We start from the raw sequence: 25,663 nt of genomic DNA, 5'->3' as shown, positions 1-25,663 counted from the left end.
CTTAAAACATTTCCTGAAGGAACATAAAGCTGTTTTTAAAAGTCAAGAGTACATTAAAAGGATTACCATGTAGATTTGATTTTTAGATAACACTAAAATGAATCCCAAATGGACTTATGAAAAGGGATGCTATCTCTTTAATGGAAAGTGCATGGTCTGACAGCTCAGCATGCAAATGGTCCTGCAAAGGACTGTCTGTTGTGTTTTTTTCCTTTCAACAAGAAGAGAAGGAAATAGCTCTCCTTTGCCCTTCTCCTTTCAACTTTTAATAGCAGATGAGTTGCTCTGGTTTTGCTAGGAAAGAGAGAGGCTAGGTTTTGGGGATAACTGAATCTTTCCCAGTCACTGGGGAGGTGTATTTCATGACTTCTAGCAGGTCAGCAGCAATTCTCTCTTACACGGATTGCATTAAGCAGAGGGATTCTGCATTCTTTATAGGTGAATCTTTACTCATCTCTTGGAAATGAACAAAATATGCAGATAAGTTATAGTCCTTGTATATTTATTGTACTAATCTTGTGCAGGGCTCAAGCATCAGTGTTTGGCTTTGCAGTAAGCTTGGATGTGGACAGAAAGGGCAATTGTTTTCATACTCCAGGAACTTGTAATCACTATAGCATTTGCTGTTTCAGAGTTGCCAGCACAACTTTCTGGTGATTGATGGCGTAAAATATGCTTTTGGCCCGAGTAGGATTTCTTCTAGAAACATTTAAAAGAGTACATTCATATTTCATTAAACACAGCACCAGGATCCCAAATTTTTTTTTGTGGTATCGCACAAATTATTATGGGCCCCAAAAGTCTTGAGAAATTTCTATAAGCCTGTGAAAGCTTTAAATTGGAAAGTCGTCATTGCCTGCATTAGGAGCTGTGACAGATTGCTTCATCAGTGTACACAGAGCAGAACATCAAATGGCCATTTGGCAGTGGGCACTGAAATTCTATTAAGGTTGCCGAAAGCTTAGGTTGACATTGTATATGTCTGCAAAGAGGCAGAAGAAAAGATGATGATGATCGTGCAGTGATATAGTTCTGTGCTCCTTAAAATATTCACATACATAGCGTACCGTACCCGTCAGGGCAGTGTTAATGTTTCACTGCTAAACCTGAGCTCTGCTACATCACACACCTTTGCCTATGTCTCGAAACCTCAGTAGTAATGTGTTAAACAGTGCTCTTTAACTGGAAGATGAGAACTGCGTAGTATTACACATGTGTCCAGAAATAAGTGATTAGAGTTTTCCCTTCTCTAATACTCTTTGCGATTTTTTCGCCTGGTACAGGGCTTTTCTATCAGATTTTCCTTCCTTTATGGAAGGGGAGAGGTAAAAACCTCCCTGTATTTAATGGTGGTACATAGCTTATTTCTCAGTGAGATGGAAAGTGAGGGACAAGTTAGTACCTTTGTCATCATTTAACTCAGACTCTGCTTCCATTGGTTTGCTATGACACCCAAATCCCCGAATAGAAAACTTTGGAGCTCACTGTCTTTTCAGTAGAATATTAGGAAATATGGGAAAGATTCCAGGCCGGTCATCCCTCATAATAATTTTCTCATCTGTGATACTCTTACACTGCTGGAAAGGTAGATTGGGGGTAGTCTCTCCATTGTCAGATGTTTTTCTACTACAGACGCTGAAAGAGGGGACTGGCCACCTGAGGTCAGGACCTTTGCCAGACTCTCAGGTGCTAAATTGTGACTAATTGAGAAAACCTGATCAGAATGTTCTCAGACTGGGTTGAAGGTGGAAGAAATCTGCATGTCTTTTTACAGTTCCCAAGGCTTCAAACAGTAAAAATGGATTTTACTGAAACACTACATGTGCTAAGAACAAGCTTTGGACATATGCCAATTATGAAAAATTAAAGCTGAAACAATCATATTTTACGTGCACAGGGAAAAGGTTGCTTACCACAATGATTTATAGAAATTGTTTTGCAGCCACAATTACTATGGTCTGTGTTCAGCCCTGCTGCCATGTGTTCCTTAATAGCTACAGGTTGTCCGCCAGTAAGAGCAACTCTGTAACAGAGGGAGTCTTAATGTGGGTACTGGAAGCCTCAAAATGTCTGGGGGAAATGGAGATCTACATTCTAACCTTGAACCTTGTGTCTTGAATCGGCACCTACCTTAGAACAGACTCAGAGTGCAAATGATTATGTGGGGTATCTTGGTCTACCTGAGCAAATGGCTAGGAACCAGGATCTCGCCATGTGAGGCTGGAAGGGGTTTAAGCCGCTCATGAAGCTTGGGGTCACTAGAGGAAGCTGCAGCTGCCTGGAGGACACTAGAGTCTAAAATATGTTTCCCTAAAGCTCGTTCCAAACGACAGGGACAAAAGAATTGCTGTTACTGGGAGGAGGACTACAGCACAATTAAAACAGAGTACCGATCAAAATGTTTCTTCTCCTGTTAACTGCCCTCTCCAACTACTCTTTTTCCACACTTGGGAAACGTGTTCGGTGATGACTTAGAAGAAAGAATACCGCAAATGAATTGCTGAAGCCACTGTAAAAATCACCTGCTCTGTACTGCAGCATGAAACTGGAAATGAAAAAAGATTGTGGTTACTCATTGAATAATTTTGATGAATGGTCTACGGCTTGTTCGTACGCATTGAGTTGCAAGTACTCGGTGTTCCAAATGTAACGTTTTAATTGGGTATACAGATGACACGATGAGTTTCACCTTGCTGGCCATAATTCTTCAAATGAAAATCTTGGTGAAGACGCCCAAGACGGCGTGCGCTCGGTTCAGTGGAAGTGCATGGTTTAACTTGTTTCACAGGGTGTAATATTCATAGAAGGTGAGTAATACAATACTGGGAACACAAAGTGAGTTTCTTTTTAAGGGAATGAAATTCACTGCATCTTTTTGGCAGTGACTGTCTGCATTTACTTAAATGGGTGATGCAGGGTTCTAATGCTTTTAAATGATATCAGATCCTCTGATAAAAGACATAAGACTGCAGCTTATTTATTGTGATGAGACAGGAGTTAATAAGATTACTCCTACTCTTCAGTTACTTTTTCATCTTTTGCAGCCGAATACTGGGGGTTTTGTTAGCAGGCAAAAGGAGGTCAGCTCATTTGAAGAGTGTTGATGCTAGAAATAAACATTTTTTTTTTTCCCCTCAAGTGGAACTCTGAAACCTAGGCTCAACTGCCCAACTGCTAAAACTCCAGTCTTTAAACCAGAATTGCTTTTAGCACTGGAATGCTGCATCCCTATTATAATCACCGACGGAAATTACAAAAAAAAAAAAGCCCAAACAAATAAAAAAAAAACCCCAAACCAAAAAAAAGGAAGACAAGAGAAGTGTAACAAAAACCTGCAGTAACTGTGGTCTTTGGCACACAGGCAGCCATGTCCGAAAGGCACTGGTCAACCAGGATTTTGTGATGAACAATCAAAACATCATTCCAGTACTGTGTTGTGCAAGGTGTTGTGCAACTGCATGGGAAGCATGGAGTTGTTCCACACACAGCCATGGAGTGGTTCTCACTAACCTGTCAAAGAGTAGGTGTATTTTGTGTGTGCAATCTGCTTTGCTGTTGAGGAAGCCTTTATGGTAAAAGTAGATACTCAGAGGAAAAGTTTTGGGCTTTTTTTGTTTGGCGGTTGTTTTTTTTCTTTTTAAACATCAACAACAAAAACCTACCAAAATCTTGCAGAGGGAAAGAGTTAAAGCCATCTGCCTGAAAGCATTGTATAAAACATACACACAATGTTGGGGAAATAAGCCAATTATGTGTGCTTCACAGAAGGTGGGGGACTGACCTTTGTGTATAATTAGTTCTTTTATTTAAAGCAAAGATTTTGAATAGAATAACTAATTAGCTGTCATAAATGGCAAATTGAAGATTTTGGCCAGATTCCTTGGGGAGTGTGGGAGGACGTCCCTCCTCCCACCCTGTACTGTACGCTCTCACTCTCCTCATTAGGGTTGTTTTTAGTTCTCTGCAGTGGTAATGAGGAGTGCAGTGGCGGCACTTCTTGGAGCCCCCTCTAACAAGCCATGAAATGCAGGTGGAGGAGACCTGCCTTCAGCCCCTGCCGCTTCCACTTGGCGCATGTGGGTGTGCAGAGGGCTCTCTTGGGAGAGGGGGAGGCCGAGGCGGGGGGCTGCGGGAAGTCAGAGGGGGGTCTGAAAAGTCCTGGTGATATCACTTGTGTTTTATGCTCTGGACTTGACTGTATAAAATACAGGCAAGCTGCAAAGCCTTGAGGCATATATCATTAGCCAGCAGTCCCGCATTACTCTTTCAGACCAATTAACCTTTAGAGTTGCATTAAAGAAATTAGGTGGTGAACTTCCATGCTTTCAGAGGGGACTGGTAGCTCTCTTGCAGACCAGAGCACTGTGGAGCCGTACGCCGTAGGACCATTGCAGATAACTGTTATTTAAAAGGTCTACCATTTATAAAAAGTTCCCAGGCTCTCTTGGAAACGAGTCTTTATGAACAGTGCCCTTAGAGGAACTGCAGCTGATTGCCATGTGAATAGAAATATCAGTAAAATTGCTTAGAAAAATTTAGAGGTGTACTTAGTGGACACTTGTGTTATAAAGCCAGCTGAATAATTTTACAGAAAGACCCCGACTGAGAAGATACGGGCTGATTAAAGCTAGTTTGTCTGACTGTGAATAGAGGTAAAGTTTAGATTACTCACTACAATAACAGCCTCTTTAGACACAGCCATAAATTTCAGTATGTCCAGAGGTGGTGTCTATAATTTTTTAATGTGCATTGGCGCTCCGAGCACTCAGAACAGGTTTTGTTTTGTATTTACCAGCAGCAAGTCTATTAAGTTGTAAAGGGCAAAGAAGAGAGTGTAGGTAGCCAAAAATAGAAAGGCTTATCTACAGTTTCTAAGAAAAGATAGCAGTGGATGGCTAGCAACAGGAAAGGAGAGAGCACAACTTGATAGTACTTTCAGAATTTGGTAGTCAATCAGCATCCCCTTCGTGGTCACAGGTTTAAGCGGGTGAGTGTCCAGCTGTTAATTTTTCTACTTCTGAAACACTACTTCTCATTTCCTGGTCCTCACCTGCAAAGCACACCTGGAATTTGCTGAAGGTGAGTGAGCTCTTTGTTTGTTGACAGTCTGGGTTAGACACCGCATGCTCCTGAACAAATTGAACTAGGTATCTTGGCATTTTGGGGTAAGTGCTGGGGAACAAAAACCGCATAGAACCAACCTTACAGTTCTGCAATGGGAAAATTTCCAGAAAGAAAGAGCAGCTCTCCGGGTGGTTCCTACCTGCAAAGCCCAGACTGCTTGGGGTTCGCTGGAAGGCAAGCAGGAGGAGGAAAGCAGGCTTTGGGGATGGCTGTGTCCTCTCTCTGCAAGCCTCCGACCACGAAAGGGGTTAAGCTTCTGAGATGCTGCTCTCTTGCTGCTTGGAAATGACATGGCAAGCGTGCGAGGAACCCTTGCTGATCAAGTTTGGCAGTTTCTGAAATTTTGTTTCACGCCTTGCCTGCTGTGTCAACTCACCGGCTAATTGCAGCTGCAACTTTCCGTAGTGGTGTGTGTGCTCCGTGCAGACCGGTTGGTTGGGATGTCGGAGGGAAGCCTCACAGACCAAAATGTAATTTCAAAACACTGAACCTGACCAGCAGAGGCTGACCTTGCTCGTTATTATCTGAGTGGGAATAGCAGCTTTGAACATCATATGATCTCTGAAATGGTACCTTTTTTCATTAGATAGCCCCCTGCTGAACACTGACCAAATACATAGCTTTTTTTCCTTGCTTAAGGTACTGTTTAAAAATATATATATCTGTTCTTTCGCTAGTTATTAGAAGAAAATCAAAGTGTTACATTCCCCTTATTCGCAGAAGCCTCTCCTAAGACAATGGTGTGCTTGCAGTAGCAGGGAGCTGAGACAGCCATGGTGAGTGAGGGCTGCCAGGGCTGCAGATGGGACAAGAAGTGCCCTGCAGCCAGCCCGCAGCTCTCTGGGGCTGCTTGCCACTGCACGAGACCGCCCGATCCGACCAGCCCACGCTTACTGATCAGTCCTCCCCAATGGTCCGGCCAGGGTTTGGGCCCTACGCACCCCCTGTTGTGCTTGGGCCATGCTGCCGAGTGAACCCCTTGCTCTGGGTGAGGGCAGATCTAACTCCAAAAGGGCATGGGATCCTGAAGTACCCAGGCCTGGGAAGTCCCATCTGGCTGAGGATCCTGTATTTCTGAGTCAAGATGATACCAAAGCCATCTCATGCAGTGTTTCTCTTGCAAGGGTGTTTAAGGGGCTTTGGTTATCTAGACTCTGTATTTTAAAATCTGAAGCAGCTTTGGATGCCAGATCTTCAAGTTACCTAGATGAACCTTGCCAAAGGATTGTATGATGATGCCCCATTGTAAGAAATCCTCTTCTGCCTCTGAGGGTAGGCAGCTCATATTCAGAGAGTCTGTTTGGGGGGTGGGTAGTGACTCACTGGTGTCTAGGGCTCCTATCTTAAAATACAATTCACACATCTAGGTCTTAGTTTTCATAGGTGCGAACTATTTTCTTTCATCACTGGTACTGATCTTACACAGTTTGCAAATGCAAATTCACGTCTGCACCCTTCTTTGCCTCCGAGTAAGGCAGTCTCTTCTCACAATGTGCTGTTTTCCTTGCATGGAGCCGGAGACTACATGGGATGAAGGATTTAAGCTTTTTCAAAATGAAATTACTCAAAAAGTAAAGCTTCTCTTTGCTCCTGAAATGTAATCTGAAAAAACAAACAACAAAGCAGTGCTGTGTCCAGAACCATGGGGCCACTTCCCTCGCTCTCCTAAGAAACTCTCACCAGGAGCACAGGCCTTCTGCAGCCTGACCTCCAGCACCCGCGGCATATTACGCTTCCGACACCTCCCTGCCAAACACAGGGGTGTTCCTCTGCGCCCGTGCACGCAGAACGTCCCTCGGGAGCATTACGGGTCGCGTCTGTGGTGCTCAAACACAGATTTAAGTTTTCACTTAATTATTGCATATTTGTCACTGGTGCCCCAAGTTCCCTTGCACTGACTTTGCAAGCGGGTTTCAAGTGTGCCGCAGCGAAGAGCAAGAGGGCTCTTTAAGCCTTAAGAGTTTTTGAATGTTACTTGACCTGTCTCTGCGCTGCTGAGACCACTTTGATAACAAATGGATCAATACCTCGCTGTTTGTGTGGAGGTGTCTTAAGTGCTATTGTCGTCTGCTCGCGGCTCTGACAAAGCAATTATTACTGTGGGAGTGGTGGGTTTTACATGTGCTGAGCATCAGCCGCTGTCAGGTCACCCTGGCTTTTAAGGGAAGCAGCAAATGTCACTTATTACAGTGGCACTGACTCAGTCCTCTCCGGTTAAGGGACTGTTAATAATTCCATTATCGGGCAGCCACTTTCTGGGACACCCAGCGTTTCCTGCAGAAACGGTGCTCAACTTTGTGTAAGAGTATATAACCAGTGATGCCTGCTACTGTAGCCAGTGTCCCCTCTCATTTCCTCTGCACTGGTAGAGCCCACGGCATGCTCGTTACAGGCCCTGCATTGTCATTTTTAGTGATTGACACTAGTGACAATAAAAATCAGGTACAAAGTAAAATCGAAGCTCTAGACAAAATGGGATTCTGGTGCCTCTGTAAGGTGTTTTTTTTTCCTTCTTTCATCATCTCCTGTCCCCTTGTTCATTTTTCCATCATGCCTGTTGATGCCATAAAATGCTCCCCTGTGTCTCCCTTAAAGTGAGAAGGGCAACAGACCTCATGCCTGTGTCAGTGCCCACCGTGGAAAGCACTAGCTGAATGGAGGAGAGGAGAAGCTGAAGGCAGCAATATGAGAAAGGTGGCCCCAGCGATCCCCACCAGCCTAGGGACTTGAGTGTCCAATCATGTCCTTGTAGCCAACTAGCTCATGCTTGCTTTGGGGTCTTGGCAGGGATTTCCAGGAGCAAAAGCCTCTGCAGTTGCACAAGAGGAAAGGGAAAGCTCTGATTTGCTTAAGGAGCATGGCTTCATTAGTGGTAGAGGGGCTCTGTTTGGGTGGTTCTCAGCAGCGCTCCAGGGCTTTTGAGTAACATTTATTTCCAAGCAGCCCCCAGGCTGCTGTAGCCTTCACTGAGGCCTCTGTGACTGGCAGGATTCACAAAAGGAGGAAAACTGTAGTGTACAACATTTTTTTTTATACCCACCTCTCCTTTCCCCATCATAGTTGATCCAGCCAAGATGTTGGACTGGAAGTATGTACAGTGGTGGCCCTTCTGATCTTCGTAATTGCCTGTGGCAGGTAATTAACAAGGGTACTGGTAACGAGGGAAAAAGCAAATGTTGACATTGCAGCCAGTTTATTCTGCTGCAAGATGTTAATTAAAAAAAAAAAAAAAAAAGCCTCATGCTTTGTGTCAGCCCTGCCCTTAGGAGAACAAGGGCTGCGTTCCTGCAAGCGCCACGCTCCCGCTTACCCTGTGACAGCCAGTGAAGTTCCTTTGACCGTCAGCTTCTTGCAGTGTGTACTCTGCGTAACAGAACCAGCAGCAGTACTTGCTCACAGCCCTACCCACAGCTCAGGCTGCTACCCTGGACACAGGAAACCTATTCCAGCTGCTTGTGTATCCTCTAAACAAAGCACTCTGTTTGCGTTGCAGGTGTGCCGATGTTATCCGTACAACCCAAAGGGAAGCAGAAGGGCTGCGCTGGCTGCAACCGGAAGATCAAGGACCGGTACCTGCTGAAGGCTCTGGATAAGTATTGGCATGAAGACTGTCTAAAGTGTGCCTGCTGTGACTGTCGTCTTGGAGAGGTTGGATCAACTCTTTACACAAAAGCAAATCTCATCCTTTGCCGCAGAGATTACCTGAGGTAAATAGAGGGACGTACTGCGGGCTCTTTCCAAAGCCTCTCAGTGTGCTGCCAGCTGTTTGCCTTTCTAAACCTCTGCTATGAAAACGTGTACTTGTGCTTGGTCAGCCCTGCCTGGAAGAGGCTGGAGTTTCTTCCTCTGTCGAAGCATGGCTTTTTATTTGCAACTAAAGTATTTTGTAGCCAGGGACCTATTTTTAGGTCAAGGTAGAAGGAGGAGGAGGAGGGCATGACTTAAATGTCGTTATGAACCAACAAGAACAAACAGTGCTTGCTGAGAAAATTAGGAAAAGGCTGTTAACTTTTCTTGCCTATCTTTGTTGGTGTTACAGTCCTGCCTGTTGACTGAGACTGGATCAAACCTTTACCTTTTCTTTCTTCAGTGATGGCTTTTAGATAGGCTTCTAGGGCTTAGATTGAGTAAGGTTCCTCACAAGAGGCTGTCTCTTCCCTAAGTAAACAGAGGAAAACAGTCCAATATTACAGATCAACTTCAAAATTTTTTTCTTGATGAGAAAGTCTACAGAGACCATCAGTAACACTGAGTTAGAACTACCCCATCTGTGTGTGTGTCTGCAATACAAAACAATGCATGGGATTTTTTTTGCCTGGTGTGAACGGAGGGTTTTGTATAAAATACCTTATATAAACACAAATGAATTTTAGTAAGACAACAGGTCTAATGCCAACATTCCTATGAGGGTCACACTGCAAAAACACTCTTAAATTTTGCATTGTTTTCCCTTTGGAAGCATGTACTTGATGTCCAGCTAATGTGTGTGTTCCTAAAGCACTGATAACATTTCATATGCAACCTCAACCAGCAAAGACATCTGAAGTTAAACACACACAAACACGCTATGTTTTAAGATAGGGAGGTAAAATGTTGTCTAACCTTGTGGTGTCTAGAGGCTAGCTAGATTAGTCTTGATAATCTGATGCTTCATGTCTTTCATTGTAAAAGCTATTCCTAACAATCATTAGTAAATATTTTCTTAGCAAACTTGAACAAACGAGTTTTGCCTTCTAAGCACGAGAGATTAAGCACTGAGCCAAGCACAAGAAATAAGTCTATTAGCTGCCATATGGGAGCTGCCACCTTGCCTTTCAGCCAGGCAGTGTACAAAAGCATCCTGCCCACGTGAGGATTTTGGCTCCTGTTTGAGCTGAAACTCTTCAGGGCACACAAGAAATGTCTCAGCTGAAATTCTGCCATGTAGGCAGCAGCTGGAGGTCCATGCTGGGTTAGTTGGGATGCATCCCCAAAACACAGGTGAGGGGGAGCTTGGGTGGAACACATCTGAAGGAGAAGCAGCCTTTGGAAAGGTATAACAGGTTCAGGGAAAAAAGTAAACCATCTTCACTGTCATGAAATAATTTTTGTGCCTTGTCCTAAGTCTGAGTATTTACTACCGCCACAAGTCACCTCTGGAAGTATCTTTAGCTCTGTCTGTGCTAAGCCAAAGAAACAGCTCCAGAAGGTGCTTTGATATGAACATTTCTACACTCAAATTAGCATTCTTCACTGACCCTCCTTCAGGACAGCTGTACTCTTTCTGTGTTGTGGACATAATTCTGATGTGTCAGTGAAGAACAGAATAGCTCTTGATCTTCCCTTGTCAGGGATTGCAGCATTTCTTTTCATCATAGTTTCACAATTGGGTCGTGCTAGGTAAATAACAAGGATCTAATAACAAGGATCCCCGAAGCAGTTCAGGAGAGCTTCTTCCAGGAGTAGTCTTCCTTCCAGAAAGCACAGGCTGCCTTACTTTCTGGAGTGTTTCTTTATCTTGTTTATACTTCATCTTTCCTTTATCTTGTTTGTACTCAGCTTGCCAAGTGATCCAGGTGTCTCCATCAGTCATCCTCCTCTTCGTTACTTATCACTCCTCTAGACTTTGTCATTTGTGCACTTGATAAAGAGCCTTGTGTTTGTTTGTGTTTTATTTTTTTTTAATCTGACCTGAAAGGTAGATATTCAACGTTTTCTGCCTGTTACAGAACTCACCTAGAAATACTTGGCTGGGTGGTGATTCCCATTTACGTTTGACTTTTTGAGCTACCCCATGTCTCGTCCATTTAATGAGCACCATATTGATCTTGGTTTGTTCTAGTTTCATAACAAAAATAACATGCAGCATCAAATCAGACGCGTTAAAGTGCCGAAGGAGCAGTATCGATGCTGTTAAACATAGATGAACCTTTTCATCACTGCAGTTGTAGAACATTTCTTTCTTTGGTCTATCCTGAGAATGCTGCTTTCAGGAGGAAAAGCTTCATTGCTGATCTTCTTACAGGCCCTCAGGTGGCATGACTTTCTGGGGCACACCAGAGGCCTGAGCTAGAGATGGGAAAGAAGCCAGGAGTTGCAGACCTCAGGAAATGGCCCACATCCTGTCTTTGAGAAGAAGGGGTGATTTCATGACACGAAAATAAATAAATATAGTACCTGAAGGTGTATAAATTATAAATGCCTGAATAGTAGGTGTCTAGAGGAAGGGTCAGACTCCTCTCAGTGGTTCCCAGTGGCAGGACGAGGGGTAACAGGCACAAGCTAGAACACAGGAAGTTCCATCTCTGTATGAGAACAAACTGGACTGGAACAGGCTGCCTACAGAGCTTGTGTAGTCTCCTTCTTGGAAGATATTCGAGACCCACCTGGACACTGTCCTGTGCAGCTTGCTCTAGGTGATTCTGCTTTAGCAGGGCAGTTGGACTAGATGATCTCCAGAAGTCCCTCCCAATCCCTACGAATCTGTGAAACATGGAAGGCAACAGTTGGGGCAGTTTGCCCATGTCCATGCAGCTTCTGTCACAGCAGCAGTTAAGTGTAGTTTCTGAAACAAACATAGTCTGTGCCTGAGAAGGGTCCCTTAGCTGCTCTGGCTCCATGTGTTGGGTGAGAGAATAATCTCTGGTCCACCAAGGGGACCGCCTGTTGCTATTTGTGCAGCATGGTTAAACTGCAGAGAGAAGTCTTACGTGGCTCAGTAAAACTGGGCCAGACATCATCAGTGCTAAAGAAATTGTAGGTATTGTGAGTAAAAACAGGGACATCTGCCCACATTGAGTGGGGTTCCAAACCCCTCACCTGGCTGCACAATCTCCTCTAGCTCTCTGGCTAGTCTTGACCTCCTGGGATGATGGCTGTGTATACAGGCATTATGCTACTAGCTGATTGCTGGGCAGGGTTTACTACTTTAAGTATTTTCCTCCTCTCTGAATTAAGTCCATTTATAGCAGCTTTGAGCACTATGAATACTTTTTACTTGCTTTCTTTTGGGAAGGATGATATCCTTGTCATATCCCAGGAAATCTGACCAAGAGTGAGGCAGGAAGCAGGAGTGATAATTCTGTAACACAGTTGCTGACTTGCTGTTCAGCCAGCATAACAGCTGCGATGTTCTGTGTTCTCACAAATAAGTAAATTGAGGCATATGCTGTTTTACTGGGGGGCTTCTGCCACGTTCCTGGGTTCTGTTCTGATGGTAAGGAACCCTTTAGGGGTCTTAGTATAGGAGTAGGGGCATTGCTGAGGAACCTGGTATTTTATGGGAGTATAACTTTTTTTTTTTTACTTTAAAGCATCTTCTGTTGCCTTCTATGCATAATATTTCTTTTTCTCTCAATTTTAACAATTAGGTCTATTAATAGAAGGAATTAAAGTTGCCATCACCATCTTCTCTACTGTCTGTTCACTCCTGGTAATTTGACTTTTTTCATCTTGGAGAATTACTCATTCCCATCATTATATAATTCCTTCCCATTAATAGTTTCAGAGCCTCTACCTATGTGGTTTTTTCCTTATTCAGCAACTCATGGTATTTGTTCTACTAGTCACATTTAGCAGAATTCATTCCTAAAAATAAGTTTTTATACTTCACATTGTACTTGTGCTACAAAGGGAGCACTTTATCTGTCAGAGAGCCAAAGGAATTTATTGTTGACCACTTCCTCTGTATGGCTTTGTGTAAGAACTGGGTGAATATTGCACTAGTATTTAGTAGGTCAGCCCTCAGGTGAAGAATTATAAGCTTTGCGCCCACAAATATAAATATGCGTATCTTTTATATGTAAGGTCCAAGGGAAGTACTGCTGCGTAAGGACCAGGAGGGGAAAAAAGGTGTTTCATAACCTCTTTATAGACCAGTGTTTCTTTGAATTTGCCTGTGAGCTGAGCAAAGTGTAGTTTGGGAACACATGCTTCATTACTTGGCGAGACGCGATTCCTTCTCCCGTGGCTCAGGCTCCATCTACCAACATGGAGCTGGATGGATGCTGCCCGGGGCTGCAGAGGCCCTCCCAGGCTCCCGCTTGCCTCGTCACCACAGAGGCAGAGATGTACGGGGTTCCTGGCAGGTGTTCTCGAGCAGAGGGCCCCACTTCCAGGGGTTTTGGTGCAAAGCAGCTCAGCCCCCGGAGTTTTGCCATTGGCGCGGGGCAGAGCGCGGGGGCTGCGTCGGCGTTGCTTCGCCCAGGCGTTGGCAGGGCGGTGGGGCTGCCGGCCGCGTGCGCTGCTCCTCTGGGGCTTTGGAAGAAATTTTTCAAATGTATTTCAGGAGCTGCTAGCAGACCATAGCCTGATCATTTGTTTCAAAAGATAAACTGTCGTCATTGCTTGTGAAGGAACATTTGTTAACCTTCACATTTCATAAAACACTTTCTTGCTCATTTTTTAATCATGAAAGATGAAATTGGATCTCGAGTTGTTATCCTTGCGGTATCACCTCAGTCTCCAGCTGTGTCTAGATATATCTTTCGATACATTTCATCTGAGCAAATAGATTTACCATTTGTTTCATAATCACAGTTCCAGCATTCCTACCTCTAATTATTTTTGATAAGCAAATGCTATTGAAGAAACTGCTTCTGGGACAGAGCAGCTTAGTGTGCGGCTCGGGTGGCTCCTCGCAGCCCCCACGCAGCAATATGTGTCGGTTCCTAGGCGTAATTAAACATTCACCAAGCTCTGGTTCACAGGGACGGTACGGGTGTTGCATCAGGATTTCCCGGGAGGAGCTGACAACTTAAATTTCACTGTGAAGTGCTGATGAAGAATGTGATTTTTTCCTTTTTACTCGGCATGGTGCTCTCACACAAGCAAAGGCGAGCCAGGCTCGCTTTGACAGGAGCAGAACTGTCGCTTCTGCATTTTTGATATGCTGGCGTTGGGAAAGTTTTTCATCGTTTAAACTGATTAAGGCCTTAATTAGACTCCAAAGAAAGCTCAAAAGCTGCGTGAAAAAACTGATGGAGACTCAGTAAGTGGGAAGAGCTTTCTGGGATGCCCTGATGCTGCACTCAGTGCATTTCATGGAAATTCTTTTCACCCAACTTCCCACGTGTTTTGGCCAGTGCCACAACCTGAGCATGTGGCATCAGTGCCTCTGGCAGGCGGAGCAGCCCTGCGCAGCCCTTCTGAGGCATCCTGGCAGCGCGGCCATCACTGAGCGCTGCTTGTGTCATGGAGGCTTGAACTCCACCCTGGGCAGCTCCCTAGTCCAAATGGGTCAGTTGCCCAATACTGGGGTTTCCAGTTGTTGGATACTGGGTTTTACTCTGCCCCCAGTGCCCCACTGGGGTCATTCTGCTGGTGAATTTCTGTGAGACCCTGTTAGATGAAGTGTTTTGTGCAGGGTTTGACTTCGTTGTGGGACGTGAAAAGTGATCTTGCAGAAACACGGGCATCCTGTGCTCTGCCACAGGAGGACGCAGGCAAATGCTGTTCTTCTGGTGGGCTTCCGCAGGTCAGTAACAAAGGCTCCAAGCCAAACAACCGAACCATAGCTGGACATGTAAGCACGTGTCTTCAGGACCTGAGAAGTGCGTGCCAACAGTAGCAAAGCTTAAGTTAATCTACAAGAGGCATTGCAGATACTCTGAATGGAGTTTCTGTCTGCAGAAGCTGCACTGCCTTTGAAGCAGCAAGGAGAATCTTTGGGATCGCTTTCTACCCGAGAAACGTGGTGCGCATGCAGGCACTGAGCGCATGTTCGCTTTTCAAGGGACGTCTCAGCCTGGGGAGGAGAGGTGTAAATGCAGCGTGGCTGAACAAATGGTATCTGCTCAGAGCCTAAAAACGTCGCAAAATTGAAGTGCTGTCCTTGCATCGCAACAGGAAGCATCTTGCATGCTATGTAGGATACCCTCACTTCTACACTTGGTATCTCTACAGACTAAGAAGAATTAATTAGGCTCAAAATACAATGTGTCTTGGCAGCGTTGCAGTGCACTGTGATGTTAAAGCAGACATACTTTTTTTCTCCATAGTAGCTGGTCCAGGAGTTTCACACAGCCCATGCCCTTCAGAATAAACAAGCAATGTTTGGCTTCTTCACCTCTTCCTCTTTTTTATTCTCTTTCTCCACAACATCCCAGTGAGGAGGGAGGCTTATGTGGAGTTACTTTTCCTGCCTGTGGTATACTAGCGTATCTCTAGAACTTTCAACTTTCCAGCTTTCTGAACGCTGTTTTTAAACTCCCCTAGGGCAATGTTGCTGCACATGTGTTCCACAGTGCCAGAGACAACCAAGATGGGGCAAGGGAGGAGGACTTGGACTTCTACTTGCTCAGCATCCCAACCCCACTATAAATATCTAATGAAAATATGAAGGGAGAGACTAAAGAAGTAAAAATAAGTGAACATTCAGATGCGTTCTTCAGCTGAAAACAGATGCCTTTGAGCAGCCTTGAAGTTTGTGCCCAGTAATCTCTGAACTAGTGCGGTCACCCGACCAGAGGGCTTTTTTGTACCACACTGATTCAAGTCCTCTTTCTATGCTATGCATGAATGCCAAGCCCTTTGGCATGCAGGATGTAAATTCATTGGGACTGAACTTGAAGGCTCCATGAGAGGACAGCTTGACCAACTTCATCAGTATCAAAATGCATCTCCTTTCCTTCAGCTGACGTGACTTCCCACTGTAGCACTGACAGGGGTACCCTGGAGAGGAGGGTGCACCAGTAAATGTGTATTCACCCTGCCGAAACAGACACCCATCGCTAAGGCTTTCTCTGAATGTTACACAGAGGCTGACTATTGGGAACCTTGCACCTGAAGTTGCTTTTAAGCTTGTTCTTTTTATCTTTTTAAGTGAAGTTCAGGCTTTCCCTGCAATTATTGGCACATTCAGTAATTCAGTCAAATCAGACTTGTAGCTCAGCATATTTCTAATATCCACAGATGGGAAGAATGCTGATTGCAAGCAGTTAAGAGCCCTCCTCACTGCAAAACCAGTTGTTGGTTTGTTTCAAATGCTAGGGACAAACCCTTTTCATGATGATGAATCTCGAGTGTGTAAAGCAAGTCTTGCTCTACAGCAGGTCCTGACAGAGGTAGGAAATACATGGCAGCAGGCATAGAGGGAAGGCATATGGGAAAACCTGTTTTACCCACAAGCTGGAGAGGATATACCCATGGGGTTTGGGCATTTTCTCTTCAGAAACTTGTATGTCCAGATAATGTGGATGTACAAATACAGAGAGAAATATGTGGCTGTACACAATATCTGCAAATGCAGACGTTTATCTGTAGATGTTTAGTCCTCCTTCCATTCAGAATTCTTACCTTTCAGAGTTGACAAAGCCTCCTGTTTGGGGCAATTACCAGCCTCCATTCACATGTCTAATTTCAAAGTTGTCTTGTTCTAGTGTTGTTTGAGGAAAAAAAAAATCCAATTGACACACTGAACCTATCTTTTCTGTACCACTTATTATTTATATGTGCTAGTCCTGGTTCCTTTTTCTTCCCCTCTCCTGTGAAGTCGACAGCTCCAAAATTTTCACTCCTCCTATGGAGGGGATATTTTCTCCCTCTTTCTTGAACTGCAAGCTGCTTGCTAGACAGACACCCAGCTAGAGAGACAAGAAATGGGGAGACAGTCTTTGTAGGCAATGGGCAATGATCAAAACAGATTGTTGTTTCTAGTGGTGACAGAAATAGGCAATCAGGTTCTCACTTTAGCCACCCTGAATATTTTTGGTTGGAAAGGGGAAAATATGTTAAAAAGGTGCTACACTCAGTGTGTTCCCAGGAGAAGTTTCTTCCCATTTTCCCTATCATTAGGACCCTTAACCATTCTTTTTTCTTCCCCCAAAGATCTGCAGGGTGCTGCTGACTTTACTATAGTTCGGGTTAACTTCAGGTGTATTCACGAAGCAGGTGAGGTCTGGATCATCATGTTTAGCCCAGACAGGACTACAAAAAAGCATCCTTTGACAGTTGCCTACCACTTCCAGGAGCACTCCCTTCTTTTCCCATTAATTCATTTGCATTCACTGCTGCTCCTGTATGCCAATTAGCTTTAATTTTTACTATACACACTGACATCAATGGCCAATGAGAACAGCACGTAGCAGGGTTTTTAGTGTGCCTATAAACTACAGAAAATTGTCCTTGGACAAACTCCTGCTTTTAGACTGGCTGACAACAATAGACATGGTTAAGTTCAGGCTAAGAGCCATTAAACATAATTACTACCACAGGGTAAAGGTTTAATTGTGCTAAATTTTAAATCTGCATAGTCTGTGCTTATTTACAAGCTGGCTAGGTCTTCCTGTTACATAAGGGGGAATAAATCTGTACTTAAAAATTGTTGCCTTTTAAACTTCAAAGGGAGATGAAAAAAAAAAGTAGGGTTTTTTTTTTAGAAGCAGCAAAACAACTCCAAGCTGAAACCTTTCTGTATTTCCAGCTTCTTTTATGCCAATGGCTCCAAGCTGGTAAGTAGATGCTCAGCATCTTCTGATAGATTTTTCTAATGCACTTCAACTTTGTGTGCGTGAATGTGTGAGAGAGTATTGCATGTCTTATGAAGGTGTCTGGGAGACAGAATGCAGATCAGCTTGTTCATGTGGGGTTATTTTAAATTTAACCACAGATGGGGCTTGGGGTGGAAAATTTTTCTTCTTCCTTCCTCCAGTAACGTTAAGCTCCCCACCCCAGAAAGTTTCGGCTCAAGTAGCTTCTGGGTAAGTAGGTATCAGAGCTGGCAGATTTTTTACAAGCAAACAGAAAAGGCAACTATCTGTGTTCATTTTGCTTTTTCTTCCAGCAGATTAAAAAAACAAACCACACCCAACCCCCCCAAAAAAGTCATGTTCACTGAGCTACAAGTTACAGCGTATTTTTAGAACCATGGTGAATATACAGGGCTCTAAATCACTCCTTGAAAATCAGATTAAAATTAGGAAGTAGTAGAATAAGTGTGAAATGTTCATCTGTTGGGAAAGGGAGGGAATGGAGGACTGTGAAACTTGATAGAAGAGAGAAAGATTAGCATGCTGACTAGCTGGAAGCTACGTTTATGTAGACATTAGAAGGCAACATGATTTCAGCTGGACAGAACATAAGCTTCAGATCTTATGCAAACAGTCAAAGCTGTTTAACAATTGGTTTACCCCCAAAACCCCTGAAAGGAGACAGGTGAATACGATGCCAAATACATTTTTCATGTTTCTTAAGCTAACTGTTTAAATAGTTAAGTGAACATCTGTCCAAATTTCCCCATCATTTCCATTTAGAAAAGTCTCCCATTTGAAGGCTGAAGAAAAGCGCCTGCTTAACAATGCAAATGGTGCTGTCTGGGGCCCCTTTATTTTGTTTAATCTAGATTGAGCTCCACACAACTGTGATGCTAATGAATAATGGATATTTTATACTTGTGCATGTAGCAGTGCTGGGCAGAGAGCAAATCTAGGATTAACCTCCCGGTTTCCCTGCCTAATGTATTGGATTCATTTCTTGAGTTTGCTGTGACTTGGGTACTCTAAAAACAGATGCCTGGTTTTATAGAGAATGGCAAAACCCTGGCAAAAGCTGTCGGGTTTTGCCATGCCCAAGCGAGGTACGGTGGCAGCTACGTTGGGGGGGAGGGAGGGATGTCTGCATTAATGGCTTGATTTGTAAGCGGGTGCTGAATGAGACCCAGGGCGTTTCAGGGTGGAGACCTGCACGCTTTTCAGCGCCACATTTTTTCAGTCTCCTCTGCTGGCGTTAGGCAGCCGAGCACCGCGCTCAGCTGCCTCCCCTGCCCGGCTGCGGGAGCAGGAGCGAGCCGGAGTCAGCTTGCAGGGAGAAAGGGGCTGCTGCATTACCTGGTGCACGGTCCCAGTTTGCCAGCACGTACTGCGTAGCTGGGACTGGACTCTTGCCTTTCTGCTCTTATATGGTGGAGTCACGGGGGAAGAAGTTTTGGAAATCCCTTGGCAGTTTTTCCATCCGAACAAGCGTGTGTGTTTGGTCTGCTTAGTTTAACTTCCAGGGAAAACGTAGTGCTGTTTCTTTGTAGGAACCCTTGGGGTTTCCCAGCCAGGCCTTGCAAAAGACCACTGATACAGCTTCTAATGAAAAACAAGGGTAGCCCCTTTTTATAGCTGAAGAGCAAGCTGACTTTGGTAGCACAGCACTGCGTGAGGGTGGGAGAGGTTTCTATAACATTGCTGGCTGGTTTAATTCACAATTACTGACCAGTAATAATTAGTATTGATTAGCTTGGCAAATTGCAGGTTTAGAAATTGGTTATAGATTTTCCTGATGCTTCTCATCTGCCTGTTGTGGAATCAGCCAGAACCAATGGCTTGAAACAAACCACGAGCCCAAATCTGTCTGCGGGCAGCGACGCGTTGCACGCGCCGAGCTAATGGTCAGCAGGAACCGTACATCTTGAGGCTCATCGCCCCAGGAATACAATTTTTATCCTCCCCTAAGCAAAGTAACCTACCACACGGCATGCTGACCACACGAGGGTGAGACTTGGTTCTGCTGGCCTGTTGATTCACGCCCGAGCTGGTTGATACGGCTTTAATGTCGCAGTGATGTGCCGCCCCTGGCATGCACAGGGGTCTGCAGGGACATCTTAGAGGGGGCCAGGGGAAGGATGCTGCAGTCTTGGTTGAGTCCCCCGGCAGGAGCTGTAACAGCAGCAGACATCTGGGGAGACAGATAGTGAAAGCCAAGATGAAAATGGCAAAGCTTCCAGTGCTGAAGGGCTGTCCTCGAGGACCGGGGAGCTGAAGTGGAACGGCTGAGCATGCTGTTTGGGCCACGGTGGAAGGGCTTAGCTGGCTCCCGGGAGGGACGTGGAGGTGGGAGGAGGGGGGCACAGCCAGGGAGGAGGGCTTGCCCTCTGAGATGCCTTGCAAAATGTTGTGCTCATTGCAAGAGAAATTGTGCTTTTTCTCTACATTGTAAACTGCAGGTATGCAAGGTTCTTCCCCAGTTACACTATAGCGTTGTCTGCCAGGCTTGGCAGGGTTCACGGGTCTTCTGCACCTTGGTGTGAGAGGCTGCCAGCCTGCCCCTCCGTTGGGTTGTGGCCAAGCGCAGACGGGGCGAGCACACACAGAGGAGAACGGGCAGCTCCAAGCACCCACCGCTGCAGAGAGGCAGATAGTTCTTGACTGAAATTTTGTGAGCCCCAAAATAGCGCTCTAGGTGTTTAATGCTTTTCTCCATTAGACAGCAAATTAGCCCTAGGCTTGCAAGCCAAATGAAGTTTCATCTCGACAATCGGAGCCTGCTCACCAGGCAGTTTTATCCCAAGTTCCCGCACACTGGTTGGTCAGCGAAATGGAGACTGCAACTTCTATTTATTGGTGCAATACAGTATTTGATACTGCTAATTACACTTAATTAGTCCTTCCACCATTTAATTAAAATGGCTTCTAATGATTGTGCTTCTTTGGCAGGCTCTTTGGTACCACCGGGAATTGTGCTGCCTGCAGTAAACTGATCCCTGCCTTTGAGATGGTGATGAGGGCCAGAGATAATGTTTACCATTTGGACTGCTTTGCCTGTCAGCTCTGCAACCAGCGGTGAGGACACAGTTATTACACATGCAAACACAAACTAATTTATACCTTTGCCTGCAAAATAGGGGAAATGTTTGATCCACACTACCTGTCTGGGGCCCTCAGCCTGCTGGGGTGGCTTGGGCTGGTTTATTAGGCTGCCCTGGGTGATGCATGCAAGTACCTGTAGCCCCTTTACAGCAAATCCCCTTGGTGCTGGTGGGAGTTGGGGGCGGGGGGGGGTGGTAGGAAGGGGGCACAAAGACTGCAGATCTGGCCACGGTTGTATGCAGCACAGCTGCTGCTGAATAAAACAAATTGTCTCAGCGTCCTTTCAGGATCTGCCCTCTTTGCAGAACATGGGCAATGGAGAATGGACCTCCTCTGGCAAACTGACGTTATTTTGCTTAAATCAGGTTTCTGACAGGCTCAAATCTGGGGACGGCATAGAAAGAGGAGAAAGGGAAGGAGAATAAAACTCTTGATGCACCCTATTCCAACAGTAGGAACAATTCCCTTTAGATATCATGTAATTAATAGGGGATCTTGGCTGGTGTAATTTTGAGCGAGCGGGGCTTGCCCATCTCTGTTGGTGTTTACCCTGTGGAAAACACGTCAGGGAGCGTAACAGAGGGTCATGCACCAAGTTTTCACTTTCCCTTGGGCTACCTGCAGCCAACTGAATTTGGGAGGGCAGTGAAAAAAACCTTTGCAGCGTGCCGATTGTAGGCAGAATGGGAGCCCGCAGACCCAGACACGGGATGGCATCCGTCCATCCCTCGTTTTCCAAGGCAGGCCTGAAGGCGCTGCTTGTGCTTGCCACTTGTTCGGTAGGGCTGTGGCAGGGGCTCCTGTGCTGGGCTTGCGGTTGGTTCCCTTTCCCACAGAGGAACCTGGGAGGCAACGCTTCATCCCCTGTGAAGGTCCGAGGGAGGTGGCAAAACTTAGGGGAGGACGGGGAACCCAATTCCGTGCGTGAGAGTGGAGCCGAAAAGCTGGAGTTACAAGTCCACGGCTGGCCCCGGAACGAAAGCCAGGGCGGGATGCCCGGGGGAGCAGCCCCACGCCGTGCGCGGGGTGCAAGGCCCCGCCGCCGTTCCCGCTGACCTGGGGAGCCGGCCGGGCTCCGGCTCTCCCGCGCCTCGGACGGGCGCCCAGCTCGCGGGGCCCGAGCGGGGCCGCGCGGAGCCGTAGGCGGGGCCTGCTGGAGCCGCGCGCTCGGGTGGGCGCCGCCGGCGCCCGGAGGCGCGGCGGCAGCGCGAGGCGGCAGCGACACCTAGCGGCTCGCGGCCCGGGACTGCCCCGCGGGTGTCCCCGCCCGCGGCGCGGGCCCCCGGCGGGCCGGCACGCCCCCCGCCCCGCCCGGCCGGCCTCGGCGCAGCGCCGCGCCCCGCTCCGGGCTCGGGAGCGTGGCAGCTGCTGCCGGGATCAGCCCTCGGGCTCGGCTTGCTTCGGCCTGCCGATGACGGCCGGGCGGGAGAGGGGCGTGCCCAGGCGCCGCGCCGACGCTGGAGCAGCTCAGAGTCCCCCCTGGCAGGGGCAAGGGCCGCGGGCTGCGCTGGCTGTAGGATAAGTATTGGCCTTCAAACTCCGGCTTCGCTCGCACCTCTCCCCTGGCCAGCCGCCGGGAATCTCTTCTGAACGTCACCCTTGGTTACAAAGGTCCCGAAGCACTTCTCTCCCTCTCTCCCCTCTGCGACCACTGCCACTGCACTCGGTGCAAACTGCGCTCCCGCTCTGCCCTTCAAATAGCCTCCCTGCGCAGTCACGGCCCGGCAGGAAGGTGCAGGTAACCCCCCAAACTCCCCCCCAGACCCCCGTTCTGGCAGAGCCACGCTTTGAGGCACGAGGGGTTTGCCCAGCTTGAGAGGAGCCGAGTTGTTCTGAAAGATGGGCTGAGCGGGCAGCGTAGACCTGTGCACAGGTTGTTATTTTTGGATGAGTTCAGAAGGCTACAGGCGTTTCTGGCTCATCCTCCAGAGATTTTAGCCTGAGAAGGCAGGCGACATTGGACACTGAATGAGAACAGTGATTTTAAGTAAGCCGAACATCAGAATTGCAGAGACGGGTGCCACAGTTCTGGATGGGAAACCCCACCTCAGTCTTCAGCTAGGAAAAGATTTGATTATGAAGGTACTTCTCTAATTCCTTTCCAGTTTATTTGCCCTTGTCTTTCCAGACTTTGTCTGTATAGGGTTTTAAATCTATCAGAGCAAAATCTCCAAAATCTTTGCGGTGCACTATATTCATTTAGCTTCGCTCTCCAAAGCATGGGGTTTGCAGCAAGTCCTACAAGGCTACTCTGCATCCCAGGCTTTAAACTGCTATAAGGTGGACGTTGCTTTGTCACAGTACTGGATAAAAGTTGGTCACTGCTGTACCCAGCTAACAGGTCAGTATCACACTGGTTGCAGGAAATCCAGCTGCTTGTGTTGCCGTTATCAAAAATGTGGCCTTTCTTGGAAGAAAAATCTTTAGTAAACCCACCAGTGGGGAAGATGGTTTTCAGGAGAAAAAAAAAACCATTTTTTTAGCTTAAAAGCTGTTAATTTAAATAGAGATTAATTTTTAGCTTTTCAATATACAGAAAATGTTGAATTTCAGAACTGCTAATGCACATGCTGCAGAGGGAAGAAGATGGAAAATCTCCAGTGAAACCACACAGCATGAGAACCAGTGCCCAGTTTTCTCTGTATGGGCTTGGCAAATTGATCCACTTATTTGCAGGTGTCCAGTTGGAAAAACCCCATGCCCATGTCAGACCTATACAGGAGCTCTAAAATGACCAACCGTGCTCTTGTAGCACAAAATGTGCAGTTTTATGGAGGTGGTCTCTTGCCTGAAGCTGCCCAGGTTACAAATCTAGACAAACTCTAGACAAGAAGTAGGTGATGTCCCTGCCAAAGCTCTGCCCGGGAGTGGAGGAAATGGTAGTTTGAGGACTGCCAAGGCTCTTGGGGATGGGATCACCTCCACTGACCTTCCTTCGAAGGCTAGTAACTATTCCGCCTCACCAGAGGGTGGGACCTACCTGTTCCTGTTGGTTCAGAGCTGCCTTCCTCCCAGTGGCTGGGGTGACCCTGCTTTAGGGACCTGGGACTGATTTAGGGCTCAGTTCTTGGGGCAGGGAGGTGCAGCCCTGGGCTGGTGTGATGGACAAAAAACAGCCCCTGAATTGGGTGCAAAGGGCATTATTTGTTATCTTAAGAAAAAGATTAGCTTCTGATTCTTGAGTAAGCAGGCAGGGTGAAAAAGCTATTGGCTGTCAATTCACACTTCTCAGACCCTGTATGTGGAACTTTTTTTGACCTTAATGGTCAAATAAAATTGTTAAATATCACAAGCCTCTCTGTCAACTTCAATGCAAACAGAACAATTTACATGGTATATAGAGAGCGGTGCCCTTCACTCAATGAAGATAAAGGTTAGGAGTCCAGCCACCAGGAAATTTCTATTTATTGTTCCACACTGTACACAAGCGGGTGAGGAAGGACTTAATAGCCAGTCCTTGCCTGGAAATTAGTGTAAATACTGCCTCACCCGAGGGGAACGTGGAAATGGCGGATACCAGCAAACCTTCAAATAGCCTCTGTGCAATACTGCCCGCTTGATTTCCCCATTGTAGAGCTGACACCTCTCATCTGCTGCAGGGACAGCAAATCCCTGAGCTGCTCCTGGCCTCCTGTGGCTGCTGGTGTGGGACACGGCAGAGACCAGGACCTGTTCCCTGAGCTGCTTCCAACCACTGCAGCCTGGGAGCTGAACACCACTGTGCCAAGAGAAGGGATGGCAAAGCCCATGCGGGGAAGGGGGGAGGTGTGGGAGAAGCACCCTGGCTTTCCAGGGGTCTAGCACCACTGGCCAAGCTGAAAATCAAACGCTGGTCTCTGGAGTCAAGTTCTGACCCAAACGGCCTCCAACATACTCTGTTCCAAACTCTGTTCATACTTAAACCCCTGAATTCTTTTTATCTTCCAGATTCTGTGTGGGAGACAAATTTTTCCTGAAGAACAACATGATCTTGTGTCAGATGGACTATGAGGAGGGGCAGCTGAACGGGAGCTTTGAGTCCCAGGTTCAATAACAAACCCTGCTTCGCTGAAGCACTGTGGGATGGGCGCTTGGCCGCGCGAGCAGCGAGGGCGCCTGTCAGCTTGCCTGCAATATTTTTTTAATTCTTGGTCCAGAGAGGACTATATACATTGTAGTACTTTCCCCCCCCCAACACAAAGCAGTTACAATTTTAGATGTACAGTTGTGCCTGCTTAGCTGAGCACTGCATTGCCTGTATGTTTGTGAGTTTTTGGGGTCTGGGGAGGGCTCTGTACAGTCTGTTTTCTGTATATAAACTGGAACATTTATTTTATGAAAAATGTAATGCAATTTTATTACTGGTGTGAATTAAAAATTATGAATGTTTCCTGGCTGTCTGAGCTGTGGTTTGTTCCCCGTGTGGTGAGAGCCCGTATTTCCCGTGCTTGACATTGAGCAGGCTATTATTAACACCTACACAAATCCCTGGAAGCTGCATGAATAAAACCAGAGGCAGGACTTCACACACCTCTCTGCTTGAACTGTCCTGAGGCTTGCCTCCAAAACCTGCTGCGCTGTGCAACAGCAGGGAGGGAGCGAGCTGTGTGAGCTGATGGCTGGGAACTGTGCGTCTTGCTGGCCGGGTCCCACCGAGGCTGCTGCGTGGTGCTGCGTGGCTGGCTGAGCATCACCTTGCTTTTTGTCTCTCTGAATTTAGACGGAGCCTTTCCATGGCCAGAAGTGCTTCTTGGCTGGCTGATGCGGTGTCTCCCGTCTGGACTGTGAGGAGCAGGCTCCCTCCAGCCCTGCCAACAGGTGCCCAAGCATTGATCAGAATATTAATTTCAAGGTTTTGATAGGCAGTGGGGTTTTCCTGCGGGACTTCGCTTGTCCAGGTCTGAGCTGCTGTGAGAGCTGATGCCAGGGTTTGAACGCCACCGGGCGCTGACGCAGCAGCCTTTTCTGCAGCCCTTTTTGCTTACTCTGTGCCAGGGGCTTTGACCTCCCAT

At 46.6% G+C, this 25,663-nt stretch overlaps 1 protein-coding gene across 1 annotated transcript; it reads left to right on the top strand.

The window, feature by feature from the left end:
• Positions 1-8,622: 8,622 nt before the first annotated feature.
• LMO1 (LIM domain only 1) lies at positions 8,623-24,705 on the top strand (the record flags this gene model as incomplete). The annotated part of the gene is made up of 3 exons (XM_084262712.1): positions 8,623-8,831; positions 20,520-20,645; positions 24,600-24,705. Exons 1-3 carry the CDS (start codon positions 8,626-8,628, stop codon positions 24,703-24,705), a joined length of 438 nt encoding a protein of 145 aa, XP_084118838.1. The 5' UTR covers positions 8,623-8,625.
• Positions 24,706-25,663: the final 958 nt, after the last annotated feature.

The sequence above is a fragment of the Gallinula chloropus genome, assembly GCF_964237585.1.
Source record: "Gallinula chloropus genome assembly, chromosome: 4".
Classification (NCBI taxonomy): Eukaryota; Metazoa; Chordata; class Aves; order Gruiformes; family Rallidae; genus Gallinula; species Gallinula chloropus.
Note: the sequence above shows the minus strand (reverse complement) of the source record. Positions and strands in the feature narration are given on the sequence as shown.